The sequence below is a fragment of the Acanthopagrus latus genome, chromosome 20 (assembly GCF_904848185.1).
Source record: "Acanthopagrus latus isolate v.2019 chromosome 20, fAcaLat1.1, whole genome shotgun sequence".
In the NCBI taxonomy this organism is placed as follows: Eukaryota; Metazoa; Chordata; class Actinopteri; order Spariformes; family Sparidae; genus Acanthopagrus; species Acanthopagrus latus.
In genome coordinates this window covers 6,796,344-6,818,373 of record NC_051058.1, presented here as the reverse complement: position 1 = coordinate 6,818,373, position 22,030 = coordinate 6,796,344, and the positions used below count along the sequence as shown (strand labels likewise).

The 22,030-nt window shown below is 42.3% G+C and overlaps 1 protein-coding gene across 9 annotated transcripts in view; it reads right to left on the bottom strand.

The window, feature by feature from the left end:
• The window catches only part of si:dkey-191m6.4 (rho GTPase-activating protein 22), a 40,726-nt gene that overhangs the window by 3,463 nt on the left and 15,233 nt on the right, over positions 1–22,030 (bottom strand). For 7 of the 9 annotated variants that reach the window (XM_037082005.1, XM_037082001.1, XM_037082000.1 and 4 more), the window contains 7 exons: positions 19,566–19,653; positions 6,841–6,969; positions 3,809–4,016; positions 3,380–3,512; positions 3,180–3,253; positions 2,947–3,068; positions 1,171–2,215 (listed from right to left, as the gene is read on the bottom strand). In XM_037082005.1, the coding sequence (XP_036937900.1) occupies positions 1,171–2,215; positions 2,947–3,068; positions 3,180–3,253; positions 3,380–3,512; positions 3,809–4,016; positions 6,841–6,969; positions 19,566–19,653 (1,799 nt within the window). Of the gene's footprint in view, positions 1–1,170; positions 2,216–2,946; positions 3,069–3,179; positions 3,254–3,379; positions 3,513–3,808; positions 4,017–6,840; positions 6,970–12,409; positions 12,801–18,342; positions 18,570–19,565; positions 19,654–22,030 lie in introns of those variants that run through there. The other 2 variants (XM_037082006.1, XM_037082007.1) reach the window with 2 other exon arrangements.

Sequence of the window (22,030 nt, the reverse complement as noted above, 5' to 3'; positions counted from 1 at the left end):
CTGAGGGGAGGCAGCACAACACAGACACAAGCCAAAGGTCAGTGACTTCACCTTTACATCTTGGACACAGAGTGAAGGTTCAGACCAAAGGGCCACAGACCGATTAACTCAAGTTACAAAAACAAAGAGGAAACAATTCTCTTACTTTACTTTACAGGTATCTAATAAAACTAAGATGGTTCAGGTGATGTTTGCTCTGGTTTTGAGATGTGTGAAATTATTTTGTGAAGTGTACATTATCTAGGCACATAAAGGTGTCTGCAATACTAATGTAGATACAGCTTGAGATTAATGAGATTAAAGACAGAGTGGAGATAGAATTATCTCCACTCTCTCCACTCAGTTGACCTGTTTCCCCAAAATAAAATGTGCTGTTAGATATCGTCAGCATTCAGGAAATAAATTGAAGCCCTCCTTCCTAACGTTTCCAAGTGGCATTATTATTATTGGCTCAGCTTTTGCAGAGACAACTAGATTGCTTTCCGTTTTCCGCAGAGTAGCTTCCACTGACAACACAGGACAGAATGTGAGTTCATTTATTCATTTAGTCAATAATGGCCGTGAAAGCAAATGGACAGAAATGGTGCCAGGCTGCCAGCCTGACTGGATCTCCAGACAGCCTTCACAACAGAATTCATGGCACCAGCAGACAGAACTGCATATTGAAAATGAGGTTTCTACGGAACCACTGTGAAAACTGATGGTGTCATTCTTTTATATTCATTACATTTTGCAGTCAACATTCACTTCATGATAAAGCAAAAAACGTGTCTACTGCCAGTTTGAAAGTGGAATGCAAAACTGGTATTCACTAGCAAGCATACAGGAAATACATGACTCAAGAGGATGTGACTGAAAAATCTGATACCCTCATATCCACTGTCACACACCACATGATTTACTTAATATTTATAAATGATAATATACATATCAGCCATTATGTAACAATGGCACCAAGTTTTGTAGTTTTGTCAAATATATGTTTTTATCGTTGAACCACAGAGTGCAGCTTTTGTACCCTTTATGGTCGGCAGGTGTGAAAAAGACTAGTAATTAGGCCTTCATCAGGTTATCTCCTAGATAATCTGATGAAGTACGTCCCAATTTTTGCAGTGTTATAATCCTTTTTACCATCATGACAAATGTAGGAATCAAGGAACACAGACTTACTTCTGGATCCTGGCCTCATACGATGTCTTCTGCTTCCTCAACTCGTCCTTCAGTCCTTCCACCAAACTGCTCAGTGTTAGATTTGTCCCGTCTCCGTCCTCGGACATGATAATGGACGGCACCCCTGCTGCCATGGCCATGTTTCCGTTCTCACTGCAGGCTGCGCTGCTGCTGCACAGCTCCATGGCCTCGCAGCTGTCCTGCTCGGAGCTCGGGTCTGTCGTCGTCCCTCCATCCCTTCCTCTGTCGGCCTCTCTCTGGCTCTCCATCCACTCCGCTTTGTCCGCACCTTCACCCCCTACTCCGCAGTTCTGGTTGGCTGAGGGTTCGCTTCCTGAGTCAGGGACGGAGATTTCGCAGGAGGATGTGGACCAAGGTGTGCTGGACACACTTGGGACGCTCCCCATGCTGGAGGAAGAGGTGACGTTGTCGTAGGTGGAGAGTCTCTGCGAGGAGCCAGTGGAGTCGCGATCCCGGGCAGACCGCTCGCCTGATGACGTGCGACGGTGTCCCCTCAAGGAGGACAAACCGTTCATGAGCCAGTTACCTCCACCGCCACCACCACCAGCTCCACCTCCTCCCCCACCAGAAGACACACTCGTGTTATCAGCCACAGAGCTGCTGCTGCTACTTTGCTTGGCTTGTGTCTGTGAACGAGGAGCTGAAGAGCTTTTGAAGGAGTACTTCCAGGAGGGAGTGGTCTTGGCTTGTTTGCTTGGGCTGACCAGCGTCTCTCCTTTCCCTGATGAAGACCCCAGTTTTGGTCCTGGGTTCAGGTTTGGGGTCTGGGTTGGAGTGACGGCTGCACAAAGTTTGGCATCCAGTGATGAGGCGCTGCTGTGCAGCTCTTGGTCGGGGTTGGAGACCGGGCAGCTGGGGAGGTCCTCCTCTGAGATCCAGGCTCCCAGGCTGCGATGTTGGAGCTGATGTCCCTGGAGAGGGAGCTCCGTCTGGGGTGCCATGGATCCCTCCTGGTCCCTCCCTGAGTACAAACGGATGTGTTCCCTGATGAGGATTGTCATCAGGTGCTGGACCAGAGAGGTGCCTATAGAGCACAGACAGACAGGATATCATTGAGGGACTTGGATTATTTCAGTTTTTATCCTGCACATACAGATAGTTTACTACAAGGTGTCATTTGATTTTGATGGGACAGCATTTCACAAGAGTAACTGCAGTCTTGTAGCTATCTATGGCTGTAGCTAGCTGGCATTTGTAGCTAATTTGACTGACAGCCATTGAGCTAAGTGGCCCTTTTAGTAGGACAATATGTGTAAAAACATTTTTTTTTGACATTTATACCATTTGGACATATTTGTGAGTTTATTTACTAGACTGAAAAACGAGAGCTTATAAAACGTGGAGAACTCTGCACTCACACACATCTCCCAGCTGAAAGTACAGCAGATTTTGGACTATCAACACGTAAAGGTGCAATATGTAAGAATTGGCCACCCCTTAAATTCATACAAACATAAACAAAAACAAGCATGTCACCAGAGAAACCACTAACTGCTGCTAACCATAGCTGCTGTTAGCTAGTCAGGTCAATTAGCTGTGTACCTCGTGGTCCAGATTCAGAGCTTGCTGCTCCGTGGGAGCGTTGGTGTTTACACAACCAACACAGCAATGTTGTAACGGAAGGGGCTGTTGTTAGCTTGGTAGCATGCTAACTTTTGCAACATAATACATATCTTATATCTTATAAATTGCTCCTTTAAGTGATGTGGTGTGGAATAGTTCATGAGCTTTCCAATGACGCCACGTTGTCTTTACCTTCCATGATAGTTACTGGGTCCTCCATCTTGGGTCGAAGGATATTTGGTCCAAATACTGTGGCGAGGTTCTGGACACCCATCTTGTTCTCGTTACAGTGGGACTGGACCTCATCAAGGAACCTAAGGAGAGATAACAAAGTTAAAAACTGAAGCAGAACCAGACATCATTCTTGAAAACTGAGGACAATGTGAAATAAAATATCCAGAGGGAACAAATGTTAGTGGACTTACTTGCATATGTACTTGAGGAGGTTGAAGTTAGGTAGAGGTAGAGTGCTAACCTGCCTGCCAAGCTCCTGGACCCCCTGATGAATGACAGATTGAAGGATTGTTAGATGTCCACACACACACACACATACACACACACACATACACGCACACACACACACACACACACACACACACGAACACACAGGGTACACTGCACATACCTCCTCCTCATCTTTGGCCAAAAGCTGTGCACAGGTTAGAAAGTCTTCATATTTGCAGAAGGGAATGACTGGTTCAGGCAGCTCTCGCAGGTACAGCTTTAGCAAGGATGCCACCGTGTGGACATCTGTGTTACTGCAAGAGAGCGCAGTAAAAAAGCTGTCAGTGGATGATCCATCATTAAAGGTGCACTGTGTTTAACTCAGAAGAGAAAGATCTTCACTGACTGATTTTCTTTATGCCTAAACAAACAAAATAAACAAATTTTTTGTTTTGTCATTTTTGTAAATGATTAAACAAACTGGCCTTAAAAGAAGACACAGTTTCATACTGTTTTACTTTGTTTAAACGTGGCGGAAAGGTGGCAAGGTCCGCACACACAGCACAACTACATATTGTCCCTTTAAAATCTGATGTACTTTTATGACTACCTGTCAAACAGAGGCTTGTCGCCACAGTCGAAGGACTCCTGCAGCTCTTTGACCAGGTTGGCCTGTCCTGGCATCCGAAAGAGACCCTCCTCGTCCAAGCCCCTCTCCCTGATGAAGTCCACACATTGCTCCACCAGCAGGGGGGCCAGCCGGGGGCCAAACTTCTTCTCATACTGGACTGTGTCCTCTAAGCGCTGACCAAATATCCCTGGTGACAGATGGAGGAAACATATTCACTTGTTTGGACTGTAGGTCCAACAGATTATTCACTCGTGCATCCACTGAAGGCAACTGGAACAAATAGAGGAATCACAATATTATTTTTTAAACACTTTCTTATCTTCATAACATATATATCTAGGATATATTGCATCTGTGAGACACTTCAAATATTACAGAAAGATAAATCCAGTTATGCAGACACAAAGAAAAGCAAAGAAAGAAATTGGCAGCCCTGTAAATAGTGTATAACAGACAGGCCTACATAAAAAAATCTAAAATTACATACAGAAGAAAATGACTTCTGATGGTGAACTGGCCTGATTGTTACCTGCCGAGTGGCTGCAGCAGTCGCAGCTGCCTGACAGCTCGCAGTAATGGTAGTAATTCACCGAACCGGAGCTGCAAAGCAGCAGAGAGTGTTTCTCATACACCCCAAAACCACATTTCATCAAGTTCATCCATTCCGGCTCAGGCATTTGACTCCACTGGTAGATTAATCCTGCATTCACAAACTTGTGTCCAGCAGAAACGAGCTACGGTTGGAGGAACCGACCGAGGACTTCAGACAAATGACAGCTGACGGGGGTCAGTGTGCTGTGACCGCAGTGCTGCTGTTAACGACAGGTCTATAAGTTGGCGACAGATCTATTCTGGACTGAGAACTGAGAGACAGACACCCCTCACCCTGTGAATCTGAGAGGGAGGCTGGGCACATGACATGAGGCGGCCCAGCAGATAACACATTACATCCACCCAAATGTTGTCGATTTTGAATCTGCTCTTCCCTCTAAAAGAAAATGTATTACATCTGTGAACAGGGATTTAGGGCCCCCACAGCTTGGTCCCCCACCCCCATCATATGAACAACAAATTGGCTAGGAATTATCAATTTGTTTGCATTTTAAAGACTTTAGGAAAGCCCAAAATAGTGTGAAATGCAACAAAAAATATATGAATAAACAAACTCTTTGTTTTCATGACTGAATGAAGTGAATTAAACAACTGACCTTAAAGGACAACACAGTTTCATACTGTTTTACTTTGTGTAAGTAACAGTGAAAATGTGATTTGTTAACACAGATGTAAAAATAATAGTTAGGACACAAGTTTACTCTGTTCTCAGGAAAAAAATCATCTGTTGGGATTCAGCTCAACTTGTAAGTCTCTGAAGCTATAGGCCAACAATCGTTACGCTAAGAGTAGCTTAGTTTAGGTGTAAGTATGGTAAGTTAGCTTGCTGTACCATCCACTTACTGTGTTTTGTTTGTGTCAAAAGAGTTTAGTCACCTATTTGACTCTGTCTTAGAGCTAAATCATAACAAATAAAAGAATAAGAAGAAAACTCAATTTTTAATGAGGAACTCCTCACTGGGGAGTAGCCAGTATACATTGTTCAAAAAAACAATCTCTGCAAAGACTAAAGAGTTGCTATTCTTTTGTATGAAAACGTATCCGTGGGTATAAATGATGTGTTTTTGAAAATAAATACATAATAATGAAATTGACATGAATATGGAAATATAACTGGCAATAAAACATATTCCTTTCTACATCATACAAACAATGATGTGCCTCATTTCTGGCCACCACCTTTGTTTAGTATCACCTTCACTTTATCAGAACAGCTTTAATTCGAGAAAAGAGTTAACTGTAATTTTAATCAACATTCGAACAAAATATAAATAAGTATCAAATACGAGGACCTCAAATCCAAGGTCTCCTTGTTGTGTTCCATCTATCAATTAGCTGACCAACAGAAAATCAGTTGATGGGCTGTTGATGTGAGAATTTACTGGCCGACACCAAATGAAGTTTAAAATGAGACCGGTGATGTCATGCACTATATCATCGGCATGTTATTCTACGTGAATCCCCCTATTAATATAAGGCTCCTTTGTAACCCAACACCAGGCTGTTCAGCTGCTCCTTATGTCCCAGTTCACACCCAGACAGGCCTGCTTATATTTCTGGCCTCCTGTCAAGTACACTAGTTAGATGGGCAGACCAGAGCAGACAGGGTGAGAATTAACTACAGGCTCAGGGCTGCATGGAGAGGAAAACAGACCTTTCTGGAATCACAGAAACTCAAATGGATTAAAACTCACAAACTCAACTGTGTCCAACGTCCTCATAGTGTATGAGTCACAACAGCACTGAAAGACACCCAACAGAAGCATTTTATCTGCTATTTCTGAATTCAAAGTAACACTGATCTGGACTGACAGCAAGCTCTGCTCACATATCCCCCGTCAGGTACAGCGGCTTGACAGCAGAAATAGACACATCAGGGTGAGAATTAACTGCGGGCGAGGGATGAGGCACAGCAGGGGTAGGTGATACTTTCATGACTCGGCTCAAGTTTTGTTACCCACATAGTACGACACTGACACACCGGAGAGGTAGTCTGTAAGCTTTTCCAGTTTCAGCAGCAAAAGCTTGTTTCAAGAAGTGTTGTGGGATTTCTGGAGCCTATAGTGTGGAAAGGAAGTGAGGACTTCCTGGTTTGGAATAAGGCTTTGAAGGAATGATGACAGTCCTCAATGAATATTAACATAGGAATCATAATAAAATATAATTTTCACTGCTGTTTGCTGTCCTTCAAACTACACCGAACACAATCTAAGGACTTCACTTGAAGTGAAAGGCTCTCGTCTCTGTGGCTGCTTAACCTGTCTTGTATGTTTTGGTATATTTTTAAATCAATCTGCAGAGATCTTAATTGCTGCTCGTTCCTCTGAGGCTTTTGAAGAATGAAAACTGTCTATGTTTTTAAAGGTGACCACGTTTCGGTTCCAAAGGCCTGGCTTTACCTCCTCCAAAGGGCGCCCAGATGACCCGCCGTATGGCCTTGACCCAGTCATCCATGTCCGTCTGAGAGTTTGCCATGAGCAGGAAGGATTCATGGCTGATCGGTGCACGATCCTTATCTCCTGTTCCACCTGGAGGGAGAAATTAGGGAAGGAGGGAGAAAAAAAAGTAGAGGTGAGTACAGCAGAGATATTTTTGCCTCAAGAACAGCGGCATCCATTATTGGTTTGAGCCAGCACTCTCATATTGAGTTGGTCGGTCCAGGCTGGTGCAGACAGACCTTGAGGCAGCAGGCATATTTCTCAAGAGACAGTAGAAAGGAAGTAGAGAACACAGTATAAAAAGCAGAGCAGGGGGCAGAGTGAATCCAGCCCTGTCAACAAAATTAAAGGGTAGCAGATAACATGTCTGCACATGTCATATGTTGGTTACCATATCGACACTTCTACAACATGTGTGATACCACGTTCACACTTCATTTTTATGACCTGACTTCCATATCAGGAGTTGGAAGGGATGGTGGCTGAGTTAACTGAGAAGACTGTCAAGCCAACTTGAGCCCGTGTTTCAACACCTGAACTCATTAGAGACCACTGATTATTTTTAAGGAGACCCCGAGACAAGTTACATCCTTGTTTGTGGTGACCAAAACAGATATTTTAAAGTCAAAACGTTTGATTTTCCTATAACCCTGATCGAGTGGTTTCAGTCCCTAAACCCTAACACTGCAAGCACAGCACTGTTTAGTTTTTTTGTTCAGTCTTTTTTTTTTCTTTTTTGCATGCAATATGGCAAGAATAGCACCAGGAGGAGCTGAGCTGCGGCTTGTTAATCCGCGCTTGCGGTGAAAATGCTGTTCGCCACTTTCCTTACTGCTGGTTAACAACCACGTGGCTACAGTTTTCTTGTGAATATGGACAATCAAAGTTGTGGTAGCAAGATCATAACATCAAAACAAGCTTGTGAATTGAACAGGTGTAGCAGCCTCACACATGTACAATATTTCCATGAGTTCACAAATTGATGCTTCAGTTTCATCAAACAATATTGTTGAGTTCAGACAGAAAAATAATAAGTGAAAAAAATAAAATAAAATAAAATGTCCAGCCGGTATTTGTGTTTGGGGTTGATACCGGCTTTAAACCAATATGCTGTAAAGAAGTTTCACCACTAGATGGCACAGTTGTCATGTCATGTGTTCTCTACAGTTTCTCTACAGTACTTTAACCCTCCTGTCCTGTCCCGGTTTGTATTTCATTGAGGACAGCTAGCTGGTTGACACTGAGGTCCAGAGCAGCTTTCACTGAGTGCTGGAGCAGATTCAGCCTCTTTTCTACTTTTTGTTTCAGACTTCATAAACATTAGTGATGTGTGCACTGCCAATATACTGTTTGATACGTAGCTGTGACACTAGAATTAAATGCACATTGATCAGGCTGAGACAAGAATGCATCAGCAACATGGAGTAAAACATCAACCACTCCATTAAGAATCACATAATGCAGCGAACACATCTTGATATCTTTGTGTTCAAACTGTTTTCTTCTGCCCCACATTTAAATGATCTAAAGAATATATCATCTGTCTCCCGTCTGTCTGAGCTGTTGGTGTTGGATGGTGTTGTTGCCACAGACACAGTTACTGTTGTCCCAGTCATTTAGCTGTGAGAAGGGAATCCAAATATAAACAGCGGTGCAATAAAACTAAGTGCCTTTGTCACCCAGCTTTGCAAACTCACACCGTCATGATGAACAACACACTGCAGTCGGGCCTCACATGTGCTCCTCTGCCTAATAAGAAACTGAGGATGCATTACTATTTGATATTTTGCCCTCATTAGTACAGCATGTGTATGAATTATAATGATTAATATAATGATAATGGTAAATGAGTGCTTCAGTATGCCCTGAGGAAAGGAGACTAATTGAAAGTCTGATTGAAAATATAAAGAGGAGACGCTCTACATCGAAGACTTCCTGTTAAAATCAATCCCAGCACAGCCGACAGACATCAGGACTATTGGAACATCCAAGCTTGGATAGATGAGTACAAAGATCCCTACTGGAGCCAATCAAGATAACACTGACTGCAGGGTTTATGGAGACATGCGACAAACTGAGTTTTCCTCTCAGAGTCTCAGTGATAAATTTGATTTCCACGTTGCGATCGACAGACAGAGGTTTGACATTTGAGCCTGAGAGACAGTTGGATGTTTACAGCTTGTGCGCATCAGGCTTTTGCCTTTAGAGTGTCTGACATTTAAAGAACTGAAGCTATGATAATGTGATTCAGCATTTCAACTTCAGCCCTTAAATGTCAGACTGCTCGCAGACACTGTTGAGTGGGAGATGGTGTAGCGGTGTAGTCCTTTCGGATGTCAAACTGTGATCTTATTAAACTGTCAATATGTAGAGAGATACCTGTAAAACAACATGAGAAGAGAGACAGGTGGTGTAATGCACCTTCTAACTTGAATTTATTTAGTCAAGTTACTCATATTGCATCAATTCACAACAAATGTTAGCAAAACCATTAGAGACCCAGTGTTGTCCCTTGAGCAAACACTTGGTGACAGTGGCAAGCTGGCATTAACATTCGACAGCCATCAAATTTTGATATCATTCCTCAAGTTTCTTGAATAATATCAATTACTCTTACATGATACTCATTGAAAAGGTAGCTTCATAACTCAACAGCAACATCAGTTCATTAAATTACACATTACAGTGCTTTTGCAGCCTACATACTGGAGGTGTTCACTGACCATCAACAGCTTAATGTTAGCTTCACTCAGCTCCCAATTAGCCTAGTCCTTAAAAACCAAGGAGTTCATTCACCTTTGTACTCTAGGGAAAACCAAATGCTTCCTGAATAAAGATGTACCAAACACACAGATGCACAGTAAATTAGCAAACTGGCAAAGACTAACCAGAGGGCTAGTTTCTATGCATGTCCTAGATCAGTCTGTCTAACGTTAGCTAAAGCACAGAGATGGAATTGATATCCTGAAGTCCCCTGAAGAATTAAAAAAAAAAAAAAAAAAAGTATCTGACGTTACAGGAATTAACAACTATAAACTCTTTTGCCACTAGGCAGCCAAAAATAGCCAACTATTGAAATACTGAACTAAATAAATCGCAACTTGCTGAAGGAATATTTGAGCATAGTTGGGAAATATGTTTAGTTGCTTTCTTGCCAAGAGATAGCTGAGATGATCAATTCACTCTAGTGTGGATATGTCGACTGTAAGAAGAAGGAAATGGCTAACCTAGCTTGGCCTGGCCAAGTGAAACAAGAACTTTTGGATTTTACACTTCATTTTTTAACATAATGCATCAGTGTGAGGACATGCAACTCTTGAGCAATATTTTTGGCTGGTCACTGTGTCAAATTAGGCAATTATAAAGTAATACAACCTTGCCATGACTTCGCTGAGTGACATGACAGACTAAGTCTTAGTCCCAGACCAGTCATAGCATTATGTCTGTGTGATTTCATTAGAAAGGATGGACTGACGTCCTTGAAAACAAATAAAAACAAATGATTTAAAAAAAGGAAAATTAAATTGGTCTTTTCTGTTTCACATTTTGACATCGCTGCACTAACATATTTTCTCTTTATTTACAATTGTGCATACAAGGCTGCTAGGAGCTCCATTTGTCAATATGAAAATGTTGTGGAATTTGTTGTTAAAAGAATGTGAACATGCTCCAAGTTGTTGCATCAATTGTTGTCTGTCACTATCATAAACCATACGGGATAAACCAATTAACTGGCGTGCCCGATGGACATTTCAGTTCTCGCCGCTGTACTGTACATCTGTCAGGTCAGACTGTTATCAGGCTGATATTAGGTAGTCATGTAGAGGTGCCTGTGTAACAACTGTTTTAAATATGGAGGAGTCAGGCTAGCTGCTTCCCCTAGCTTGTTTCCAGTCCTTTTGTTAGGATGAGCTAATTTTGTCTCCTGGCAGTAGTTTGCCATCCAGCGCACAAACACAAGAGTGATAATGATGTTATCTAACTCTCAAGACTATTTCCCAACATACTGAACATTTCTTTTATGGTTGCTTTAGACAGTCTTCAGTTGTTGAAGCTCGTAATTTAGCATTTGGCAACTTTTTAAAAGCACAGATTTAGGCCTTCGCATTGGTGGGACAGGCACACAGAAAGCCGTGACCTCTCAGTAACTTTACTGTGTCTCTAACCACTGTTCTGGCCAAGAAAAGGTCATTGAGTTTATACACTGTCTGGTGTGTGTTGTCCCTCAGGCAAAGTCCTCTATTAATAATGTGACTGATGATTGGGGGCTATGAATCGGTTGGGGATTAACTTTATGCGACCTTATTATAGGTATTATGTATGAGAGAGAGAGAGCGAGTGCAACATAACGAACGAAAGACTACCAAAAAGTTGTGCACTTTTGACTTGTAATGATTGGTTTACAAGAATCATTGAAAATTACAATTACAAAATGTAATTATAGTGTTACGATAATGGAGTTAATTTTTGCAGGATGGTGCTGGTAACGTAATTATAGTGACAATAGCAAACACTGGTTGGGATCCTCGTGTATAACCTCAGAGTGAATGCAGGAATTGTGGCATTTCTGCATTCACTCTGAGGTTATACACGAGGATCCCAACCAGTACTGGCTGACCTTAAAGCCACTCTTCAGACCTGACCTCATGGTTATCATCCAGTGTGCACTGTTGCGGACACAACAAGCTCCCACAGTACAGTGGACACTGAACCACCAGTCATACTGTGTCAGTGACTGTGTGCAGCTCCCAAGAAAAGTAGTTATTAGCATCTCTGAATGATTCCGTAAGTAGCCGGATGACATTCATTTGCATGTCAGAATACTTCCTGCCATGGTCAAAGCGGGGTAAGGAAAGGGAGATGTTTTTAAGCGGTTGTGCTTTTTGTTATGTTGCTACATCATTTTTCTTTATGTTAGGTAACAATTCATCCACTATTCTATATAAGGGGCACTGTGCAGTTTTGACTAATAGAAATTTGAACTCAGAAGTATTTATTTTTAGTGTCTAAACAAGTTGTTCTCAGAGGATAACAAGGTCCTCAGAACACTGTTTTTGAGCCAGAAAGGTGGCAGGGTCCGCCAAATATAATTCAAGACAAACAGTGTGAAACTGAGTTGTCCTTTAAGGTCAGTCTGTTTATTGAAGATTTTGTCGGTTGCTTTTTCTCTCTTGATTAAAATGTATTCTCCAAACTACATAGTGCACCTTTAAAAACACACACACTTTTAAAACATTTTGCAGAAGTGGATGATTTACTGGCAGAACCAGTTTTGCAGCAAAACCTTGCACAAAAAGTCACTCTGCTGTCTATACTTTGCTGATCCAGCGTAAAAAAATCCAAATTTATGATGAATCCTGCTTAAACAGAATAAGCTAATAGCAGAAACAGAAGTCAGTACCTTTAACATTATGCACAAAGGCCATAAAAAGGTTGCTCTAAACATATATCTGAGCTTCCATCAGTCTCAAAGCTACTCAAGCGCTCAGCTACTCTAGTAAAAAAATCTCCAGCATCTGTTTCCCGTTACCTTGGAGATGTTGTTTCTTCAGCCTGTCCGGCTTGCAGCAGACCGGCCCCATGTCTGAGTGAGCGGCGCAGACTGGAGCTGGGACTTCCTCTGGCCTAAAGCTGCAGCATGAAGCGGCTTCTCCGTCACCACTAAGTCTGCTTGGAAGCAGATCAGTACGCAGGTAGCACCGACGGCCAGAACCTGCCAGTGAGGCATGCTCGATGCCAGCGGTAAAACTAAACCCGTCAAACGAGTCCCACTACTTTGCCCTTCACTCGTTTATTCTGTCCATTCATTCCCTCTATTCTTCCCGTTCCTTTCATTCAGCAGCCGTGGGCAGCAGGTCCATTCCCTCAGCACCCCTGGGGAGAAGCAAATCCCTGAGGAGGAGTGTAACAAGGCTCTCTCTCTCTCTCTGTCTGTCCTTCCCTCTCTCTTTCCGAGTGTGTGTGTGCAGTAGCAGGGAGATGGGCAGTCCTCCAATCTTTGCCAAACAAACTTGTATACACACACACAGAGTGAAAGCAGACAGTGCTAATCAATCTCTGGGAGATACAGGCTGTTCAGACTTTGGATTCTAGCAGACTGGTTCTGGGGTCATACTGGACTGCATGAATGACACATTATGTGCAAAATCTGACACTTTCTATCCCTCAAATTCAACCTGTGGCCACTTCATGAAAACTCTCCCTTTTTTCCCAATTTGACGAGGTACAATCCAAGGAAGTGTGACAGTCGTTCAGTATATTTCTTGAAAATTCCACTTAGAAGACAATCAGTATGTATGTAAATGATGCGTATTCAATAAAGCTCTGTAGTCCAGATACTTCAGTATATTAAAGATGCAATATCTAAGCATTCAAGAATTCACTGAAATTATCAACAGGGTGCAAAGTATTGATATATACTGAAGTTAACATGCTAACCAGCTAGCCCTGGTCTGTCCTGGTCAACAGCTCACTGTCTGGACCACTAGCTCCATTGATACCTTAGCTAACTAGCTAATGGTGGCTATTTTTAGAAGCAATTAGCACTGACTTTGGTGAATTGCTTGCCCCTATTTTTTCTAATTATGAAGGGAGCAAATTCTTACACACTGCAACTTTCACCATCTATTAGTCATCTGCATTCTTACACATTCTGTAAATGCTAAGATATTGTTGAGCCCAAGAAGTACATAGATCTACATGTATGTGATTATTGGTTTGGTTTGACATCTTCCCTATCCTTTGTGTATACATTATAAATTGTACATTACAATTCTTGGAATTTCTTGTATTTACAGTAGGCCATTGTATATTTTTTTTTATCTCACAAACCCATATTTAGAGTGCAGGCTTGTTAACTATGGTTGATTACAGCATGACTATCAGTGTTTGGATATACACTGCAAAACCCCCCAAAACCTTTAGTCTAATATCAGCTACCAGGAGAGACCAGTTTCTCCAGTTTGCCTCATCAGCCAAACAGTAAGGCAGCCACAAGCTGATCACTTACAGGCCATTAAACTCAATTTCTACTACACAATGATATCACTACTGCCCACAGACAATCCTCCATTAAAAATTGAGTAAAGTAAGTAATGGCAGGCTGGGGAGGAAATGGTGACATGGAGAAATTGATAATTGGCCTGTTGTAACAATTTGCAGCAATTTACGTGTATTATTCTCTTTTTTAGAGGCCAGATGTAAACAGATTTTAGAATGACATTAAAATAAGACCTTCCCTGTCTCTCTCGGTTGCCTGGGGACGATTCGTATAAGTTGTTTAATGCAGCTAGTCTGTCGATTTCTATGTAAAGAATTCAGCTTTTTTCATGTTAGTCCAAATCATTTGGCTTGATGCACATTTTTTGAGTGCTTCGTCTCTCCATTCTGCTAACAGAGAGCAACAGTAGCCAGTGTCAGAAAAGGGGTCTGTTAACATAAACCAACGACCGGCTTCCAATGCAACACAGGAGTTCCACAGCCAAATCTTACAGTACATATTAAATCTTTAATTACAAACCAAACAACAGATGCTACCAGCTGTTTTCCCTGTACGTTCTTCATGCTAGGCTAAACTAACTGCCTGCTAAGCCTACTCTAGCTTCATATTCAGCATATAAACATGAGTATAAACAATCCTCTCATCTAACTCTCGGCAAGAAAGCATATGAGGATATTTCTTCAAAATGTCAAACCATCGTTTTAACAGAAGAACAACAAAAAAATCTCTCTCTCCTTTAGTTGGATTGTAAATTCATGATAACCTGGAGGAAGAATCTCAGTGTGACGGGTTCTGTTAAACCTCCTTATTTGTCCCTGCTCTGTGGTGCTTTTTAAAAGGCCATGCACTTAAAATCACATCCAATTAGAATTAACATATATTATACAGTATAGTTGTTGTATTACAGAGGTCAAAGGGTAAAATAACTGTGTGGGCTCTGAACCCCTGTAAAATGGAAAAATCCTGTGTCTGTGTGTGTGTCAGCATGGGCGGCCTAAAAGTCCGGTCCACAATAATGAATTAGCAGAAGCTGTTTTCCAGATGGCTTAATTGCTTCACACCAGCACAACAGAGGGCTTATAGCCTTGAGTCAGCCGTTAAATACAAAGATTATTTTTTAAAATATCCACTCATTTGCCCGTTTCCTTCATGCCCACAGGCTCAAATCAGACTCAGGCACATGACTGCGGAATCGGCTTTGTTTGGGTGCACTGCTCATTCTGTCTGGAGTACATACAGATAAAAAAAAAAAAACATGGTGGGAGTCCAACTTTTAATTGCTTGCATGCTAGACTGCTGCTGTTATTCCAAACATATGCCAAGGGGAAATTACAAAGTAATAGTAAGCAATAGAGTAGCAGGTTGAGATTTTTTATTCTGCTTCCTCTGAGCAACATTCAAGAACAAGTTGACTGCCAGGATTGTGTTGAATGTGTTGATGCAATATAAATGTTCAGATGGGGAATTTTACACTGGCTATGACCCTGAGATTGTGCGCCCATAAGACATTCATATTGAATGATGATTTCACGCTTATCAACCCGTGAAAAGATTCAATTGCTGCTCATTTCCAAGCAGTTGGGATGCTTTTCTTTCCCATGATGTCATGAGTCAACTTATGAGAAAGTGTCCTCATTCTGCTTCTATAAACACTGATGAGGCCTGTATGCAAAGCCACGGATAAAGCACAGAACACATCTAACTCTCGCAGCATTAAACTGTGTGTGTGCTCAATGTGTGTCTCGGTGAGGGATTCTGCATCTTGCAGCTGTTATCTGTCTTGTATCTATTTTTTGCAACAGTGCTGGGTACTCAGTATCTCCACAACAATCATAACCAGCGGATTTACTCTGTGGCTGGACACACACACACACACACACACACACACACACACACACACACACACACACACACACACACTACACACTGTCTAACCAAAACAAAGTCCATCAGTCAGTGACATGACCCAGATGATCAGCCAAGGTCCCTGGGCTCCTTTGAAGGACAGGGCTACCATTAACAGTGGACAAAGGAGCGTTGAAAGTGAGAGAAACCCAGCGGCTTCATTTTTGGCTGGTCTGACCTCAGATTGAAGGTTTCTCAGTCCGCGGAGTCCTAATCTGTTATCGATCTTGGCGCCTAGATGTTTTTTTTTTTTTTTCTGCAAAGCTACTGCTTCAAATGATTCCTGTCAGTTATAGAATGAGAATGAATAGAATGAACAAATGCTTCCACCAGAGGTTACGTTCTTTTTGTGTGTGTTTTTCTATTATTACTGATTTACTTTTTGATGGACAGGGTTGTAAAAAATCAGTATTGTATCATTACATGACATTTTAATGTTTAATGATAGAGATAAAGACTATATTTGCTAGCATTTAATTTACAGAACAAAACTGACAAAAGAAGTAAGAGAAAAAGTGAATGGAGACACGGACTGTGGTCAGTTTGATGCAGATGAATGATTTTCTTTCCCTCCACAGTGACAGTGCAGGCCATAATATGAACAATGGCAGTTTACAATTACATATAAAATATGAACAAACAAGAAAATAAATGGAACTCATTTGGCCTGCTGTGGCCTCACCTGAACTCAACCCTTCCACCAGGTCGGTACGGTCTTTTAAAGGGAGATTACCACAAAGGTGATTGGGTTTTACGCCTTTCTATTGGACAAAAACATTCTCATATTGTTTTAGCGTGTTTTCACACTTGGTCCCTTACAGCCCTCCAATCGAACCCAGAGCATGAAGTCAGGCTTTTGTGCCTGTATTTGAAAACTCCAAAAGAACTGCTCTGAGACTCCCGTCTTTGGCAGTTGGTCTGAGAGCAGTTTGCTTCAAGTCAGCATTGCGGTTCACTTAACCTTTCCACAGTGAAGACAAATCACCCCAGTTTTCCATCACCCTTTGCCATTGTATTTTACCTTCCTAGGCCTGCTGCAGACAACGCTGGGACACTCAAAAACACAAACAAGGAAACCATGGTTGCTAACGCTGGCGAGGCTTGTGGACGGGGAGTAGTTTGGTCTTAAGAACAAACTGGTGCACTTCTGTAGATATGGAACAACGATCACATAAAACAGCAACCTTTGCAAACACTCCACTTTACCTCTAATTTTCTGTTCAAACGACAGCAAGAAGCATCAACAGGACTGCCATATGCTAGGTAAAAAATGGCCAAAGTACTTTAGCTACATGCAATAAAATGAGGAGAATCCTTAACCATCTTGTTCCAGGTGAAAAACATGCAGTTAACGAGGCCCTGGCTTACAACAGTCATGCAACAACTTGTTCACCCTAATACAATGGCCCAAGTAGCAGAATCTTACCAAAGGAGAAAGAGTCTTACCCAAGGACATGTGGTTAGGTGGACCCTGGGATTAAACTGCAAACCCTGTGAGATCCTGTTTGTTAAAGCATGAAGAGTTAAGGACTCTTGTAGATGGACTAATTAAAGAACTCTTCAGAGCCCCTCTCCTCAATCACTTATCAGTGCTGGCTGAGATGCCCTCGGTGGCAGTTCATTCATCGGCCAACAGTAAACACTCACTACAGTCTTTGCTTTCCTAGAAGCATAAAAGATTGTGTAAAAGAGCATCGGTGCTTATTGAGATCACTGCTGATTACTGTTTTGCCAGGCTGGTGATCTTCTATCTCTTCTGTCTCTGTTTGTCTCAGTGTATTGTTCAGTAAAAACTTGCTCCCGCTGTGAGGAAAAAGCTGCAGACATGACTGGACACCGTAATGACTGTTTTAAAGATGAGAGGAAGCACTGTCCTCCTTGAAGCATTACTTTTAACTCAACGTGAAGTCTGAGATCCATTCATCAGTCTATTCATTTCATACAACAGGAGTGGATAAAGCCTTCGTCACTCTAAGCCGATTACAGAGTGAAGAAAGAGCAGAGTAACTCATGTGTTTCTCCCCACGGAGCCGACAGATCTAATAAACAGAAGATGTAGTCAGTGCTGTAGGTGGAGAAGAAGAAGAATGTAACTCATACTGATCCATTTGGAACACCGTGAAATACAATCAGACTCCTCTCGTTGATCCAGAGAACATCCCCAAGATGCAATATGTCAGAACAGGCCACCTGTCAAATTCATACTCAAAACAAACAAGGCCAGGCATATCATCACAGTAACCGCTATCTGCTGCTAGCCATTCATCCACCGGTCTGAACTGTGAGATCAAAGCACCATGGGAGTGTTGATGTTTATGCCGCTTGCACCAAAGCTTTGCTTTGCTGACTGGTTAGCGCACCAACTTCATTAGATATCCCTGTAACACACCACATAAACATCAAACCTTCAAAACTGTTATATAGTTGCACTTTTAATTGCCAACTATTGTAGTAATAAAACAATCAATTTCAGCAATTCTTTAACAAAAAATGTTAAGGATTCAGATCCAGATATACTCAGATATATGTACATATTTTCTGGTTTCTTTATCCCTATATGACAGTAAACTAAATATCTTTAGGTTGTGGACCAAAACACGACATCTGAGGATGTCATCCAGGGCTCAAACTTCAAGTATTTCTGCTGTCCTGCATGTCTCCTTGCATCATCCACCTGTCTACTTTCTTCTTCAGCTGTCTATCTGCCCGGCTCTCCCTCCAGTCTGGTTCCTCAGGGTGCTGGCCGTAGAAACTCATGGGGTTTCTCACCCCTCTGCTATGTTGACTGGCCATAAACAAAACACACAGAGACTCACAAGCCTGTCAGCCATTCTAAACACAAGGAGGGACCTCCGAGCAAACACTCCCACAGTGACAGGGTGATATATGGAGCCAGAGGGATGGACTGTACCACCCCTGAGCTCAGCGGCTCTGTTGCAGCTTCAATTGTACTTGATTTTGAGGTTTTGTGGTGGCTGTTGTGGTAAAAGCCCCAACATACATACTGACACACACTGCCAGGTAAAAGTAGGTATTAACTGAGTGAAAGGCTCTGTGAGGCTAATCTATGTAGACTGTTCTCCCCTCTGTGCAGGTGCCAACATGTGAAGCATGACAGCTCCCTCACAGACCTGAGATCTGCAGTCGTGGAGCCACCTCGGATGATGGAGAGGCCAATTTATTTTCTATTTATTTCATGGCACTTCTGGAGTTAGAGATGTAATGCTGGTACGTGACATGTCTGCAGCTCTGAGGTCGTGCGAGTGCGACAGACCACTACAGCAACTAATCCTTGACTAACAGTGCTCTCTGCTGTCTGGATACTGAATAGCAGCTGGAAAATAAAGGTAATTAATCCACAGTTTATACTGTCTGCTGAGAAGTTTTCAAAATAGTTCAGACAGAAAACAACTGTTTAATTCACATAACACAAGATACATAACTCATGTTTCATGTAGTTTCTCAGTGCTGCTTCCATTTTTTAGACAATTTTAATGAGTAAATATTGCACAAGACAAGCACAATGGGAATACAAGCTATGTTGAAAGATGAAACAGGAACAGCAGGGAAAAGGTAGTGCATGCTATAGCAGCTAAGGGAGCATAAAAGTCCTATTATTGTGGATGGGCAGGAATCTGAACACCCAAAACCAAAAGTGCACTACTAAAAATAAGATAGATAAAATTACTCAAATGTACACTATGTAAAGTGGTAGTGTTGTTTCTGGAGAGATGTGAGGTGATGGAAAAGTAGGCAATGAGGAAGCTAGTGGGGAACTCACCTGGTACAATCTCAAAAAGGTGTCTTCCTGGTTCGTCTGGATTCGCTGTGAGCTCGTTGACCTGGCATCCCTGCAGAGGTATACAGCCCTGAAACGCAAAGAGAGATGCATTCGAATATTTGACTGAAACAGTTGCAATGTCCTTGTGTCTTTCCTCTCCTTTCTTCTTTCTCCTTTCTTCTTTCTTCTTACTCTTCTTACTTTCCATTCTTTTTACCCCTCCTTGTCTTCTTCCATATCCTTACATATTGAAATGGAAATTTTGAAGTGTTCCGTGTTTGATTTCACCTGGTTTGTATTGACTTTAAGGGAAGGAGCCATTTTCTGTTGAAATATTTCCATTCATTGTTTATCTCCAGCCAACTGATGTTTTTCTTTTACATCACCATGACCATCACTTTCCATTCGGCATGTTCAACATTTTATGAGTTTAATCAGCGGATCTGTGAATGAATGTAGTATACAGTCCTGAATCAGATAGATATGTTAGTCATGATCTTGTTTTAATACCATGTAGACCACACATGCATATTTGAAATCTGAATCTTAACTGCAATATTGTTTATAAAGTTTCTCAGTCATCAAGGTCATATTAAATCAAAGTGCTGTATCGTAGGCAACTGGGCATCTAAGTGTTAGAACTGAGGGAACTGAGGAAGCCTCTTGGATGAGAGGTGAAACGTCTTCCAGAAACTGAAACAAGTCCAGTTGCCTATAATTGCAATATTGTACAGAAAAAAACACAATTACATATTTCCCTCATGTTCAGCCCTGAAATCATCTGCCCTCCCTCCTCCTTCTGGCTCAGTGTCCTTCTACATGCCCTCTGGCCTTTCTTTTTCCTCTCCTCCATCCAGTCCTCCTTTTGTCCTTGTTCCCTCACTCCCACTTCCTTCCTTCCTTCCCTCCACTCTTGACCCCTCTTAAATCTTAAGCAGCTACTCCTGTGATTGAACAGGGACCCACACAGATTATCAGAATACATTATCCAAATCAATACCCATTTAGCCTCGAGAGCCGAGGGCCAAGTGAGCTGTGAAGGGATGCCAGCGTCTGTGGGTCGGCCCACGTTAATCTGCGCGCTGGCATCCTCCATCAAACTGGGAGAGGAGTCTGCCAAAGAGCTTCAGACCAGAGGGCCGGGCGGGCTGTCGCCAACATTAGTCGCCATGGCAACAAATGGAAGGGGTGGGAGCTGCGGATGGATGGAGCACGGGGGCAGGGCAGGAACCGCGGGGAAGAACTCCCAGGGGTGCTATGTGCTCGGAATAACACAAGTAGCTGGCCGGGGATAAATGAATAAGAAAAAGGCAACACGTCACCCGAGAACACAAATCACAAAAAAAAAGCAGAGGAAGATAAAAATGTGGGATAAATTGCACAGTTTGTCCTTTTCAATGACTTTGAAAAGAGCGCCCGTCAGTATTAAACCGGGCTCTCATCCACGAGTCTGTGAACAGATGTGGACACGCCCAGTTTAACCTGGTTTGCACGTAAATGCCAATAGTTATCCTGGACCAGGACACCAGCTCAGGCCCCTGATGACTCCCTCTCACTTTGGACAACCTACTCCGGCGCTGCCACAAATATCACACTCTGTGAACGATTGGTACCATGTGCGTGGCTCTTAAATTGAGGCTCATAAACACCTCGAACTCCTCGTTTAACACATGCCGTGAGGCTCTGACCAATTTCACCAGCTGTCTCCTTGCATATAAACCCGAGCTGATACTGGATCCCAGTCAAAGCAGCAGCAGTAAAGCTGCTCTCACCGTGACCACATTGGACTCAACACTCATAAGCACCTTCCTATGAGAAAGCTTACTGCGGTGCTAATACTTTTTAATGAAGCCCTCGTAGCTGTCACCGGCTGTTCAACCCCGCTGCACGTCATAGTTTCCCAGAAATACTTATTGCCATACATCAAGACTGAACACTGTTGGAATGTGCCTGAAGTCTAAAGTCATTCACGGCATAAATAAGTCTGCCACTGAGTTGGAAGTGTTATCGCTTTGTTTCTATTGGCGTTTTAGATCCATTAAAGGAGCAGTTCACCCAAATATGAATATTCAATCACCATCTGCTCACCTGTCTCTCTCCGAACACTCTGAGAGTTCAAGCTCAGGCACCTATTTCAGACAGGGTGTGTGCTCACACTTCAAATTCTGGTCCTATGGCTCACAGGAGGTGATGTTTAAGATGATTCTTGCTAATCTTATATTCACAGAAAATGAAATGAGGAGTTAACAAGAACGACATCACCAAACCAGCGCTGACAAGAACAGTGTGTCACCAAACTAAAGCTCCATCAACAGACAACTGAAGACACAACTGACAAGACATGACAGATGAGCTCAAAGTATTTGACTGGCAGGCGGTCGCTACAGCTAAACATCACATTAATAACCATTATGTAATAAGATGGAGGCGCAACAAGCTTCTCACATCTCACCACTTTAAATATT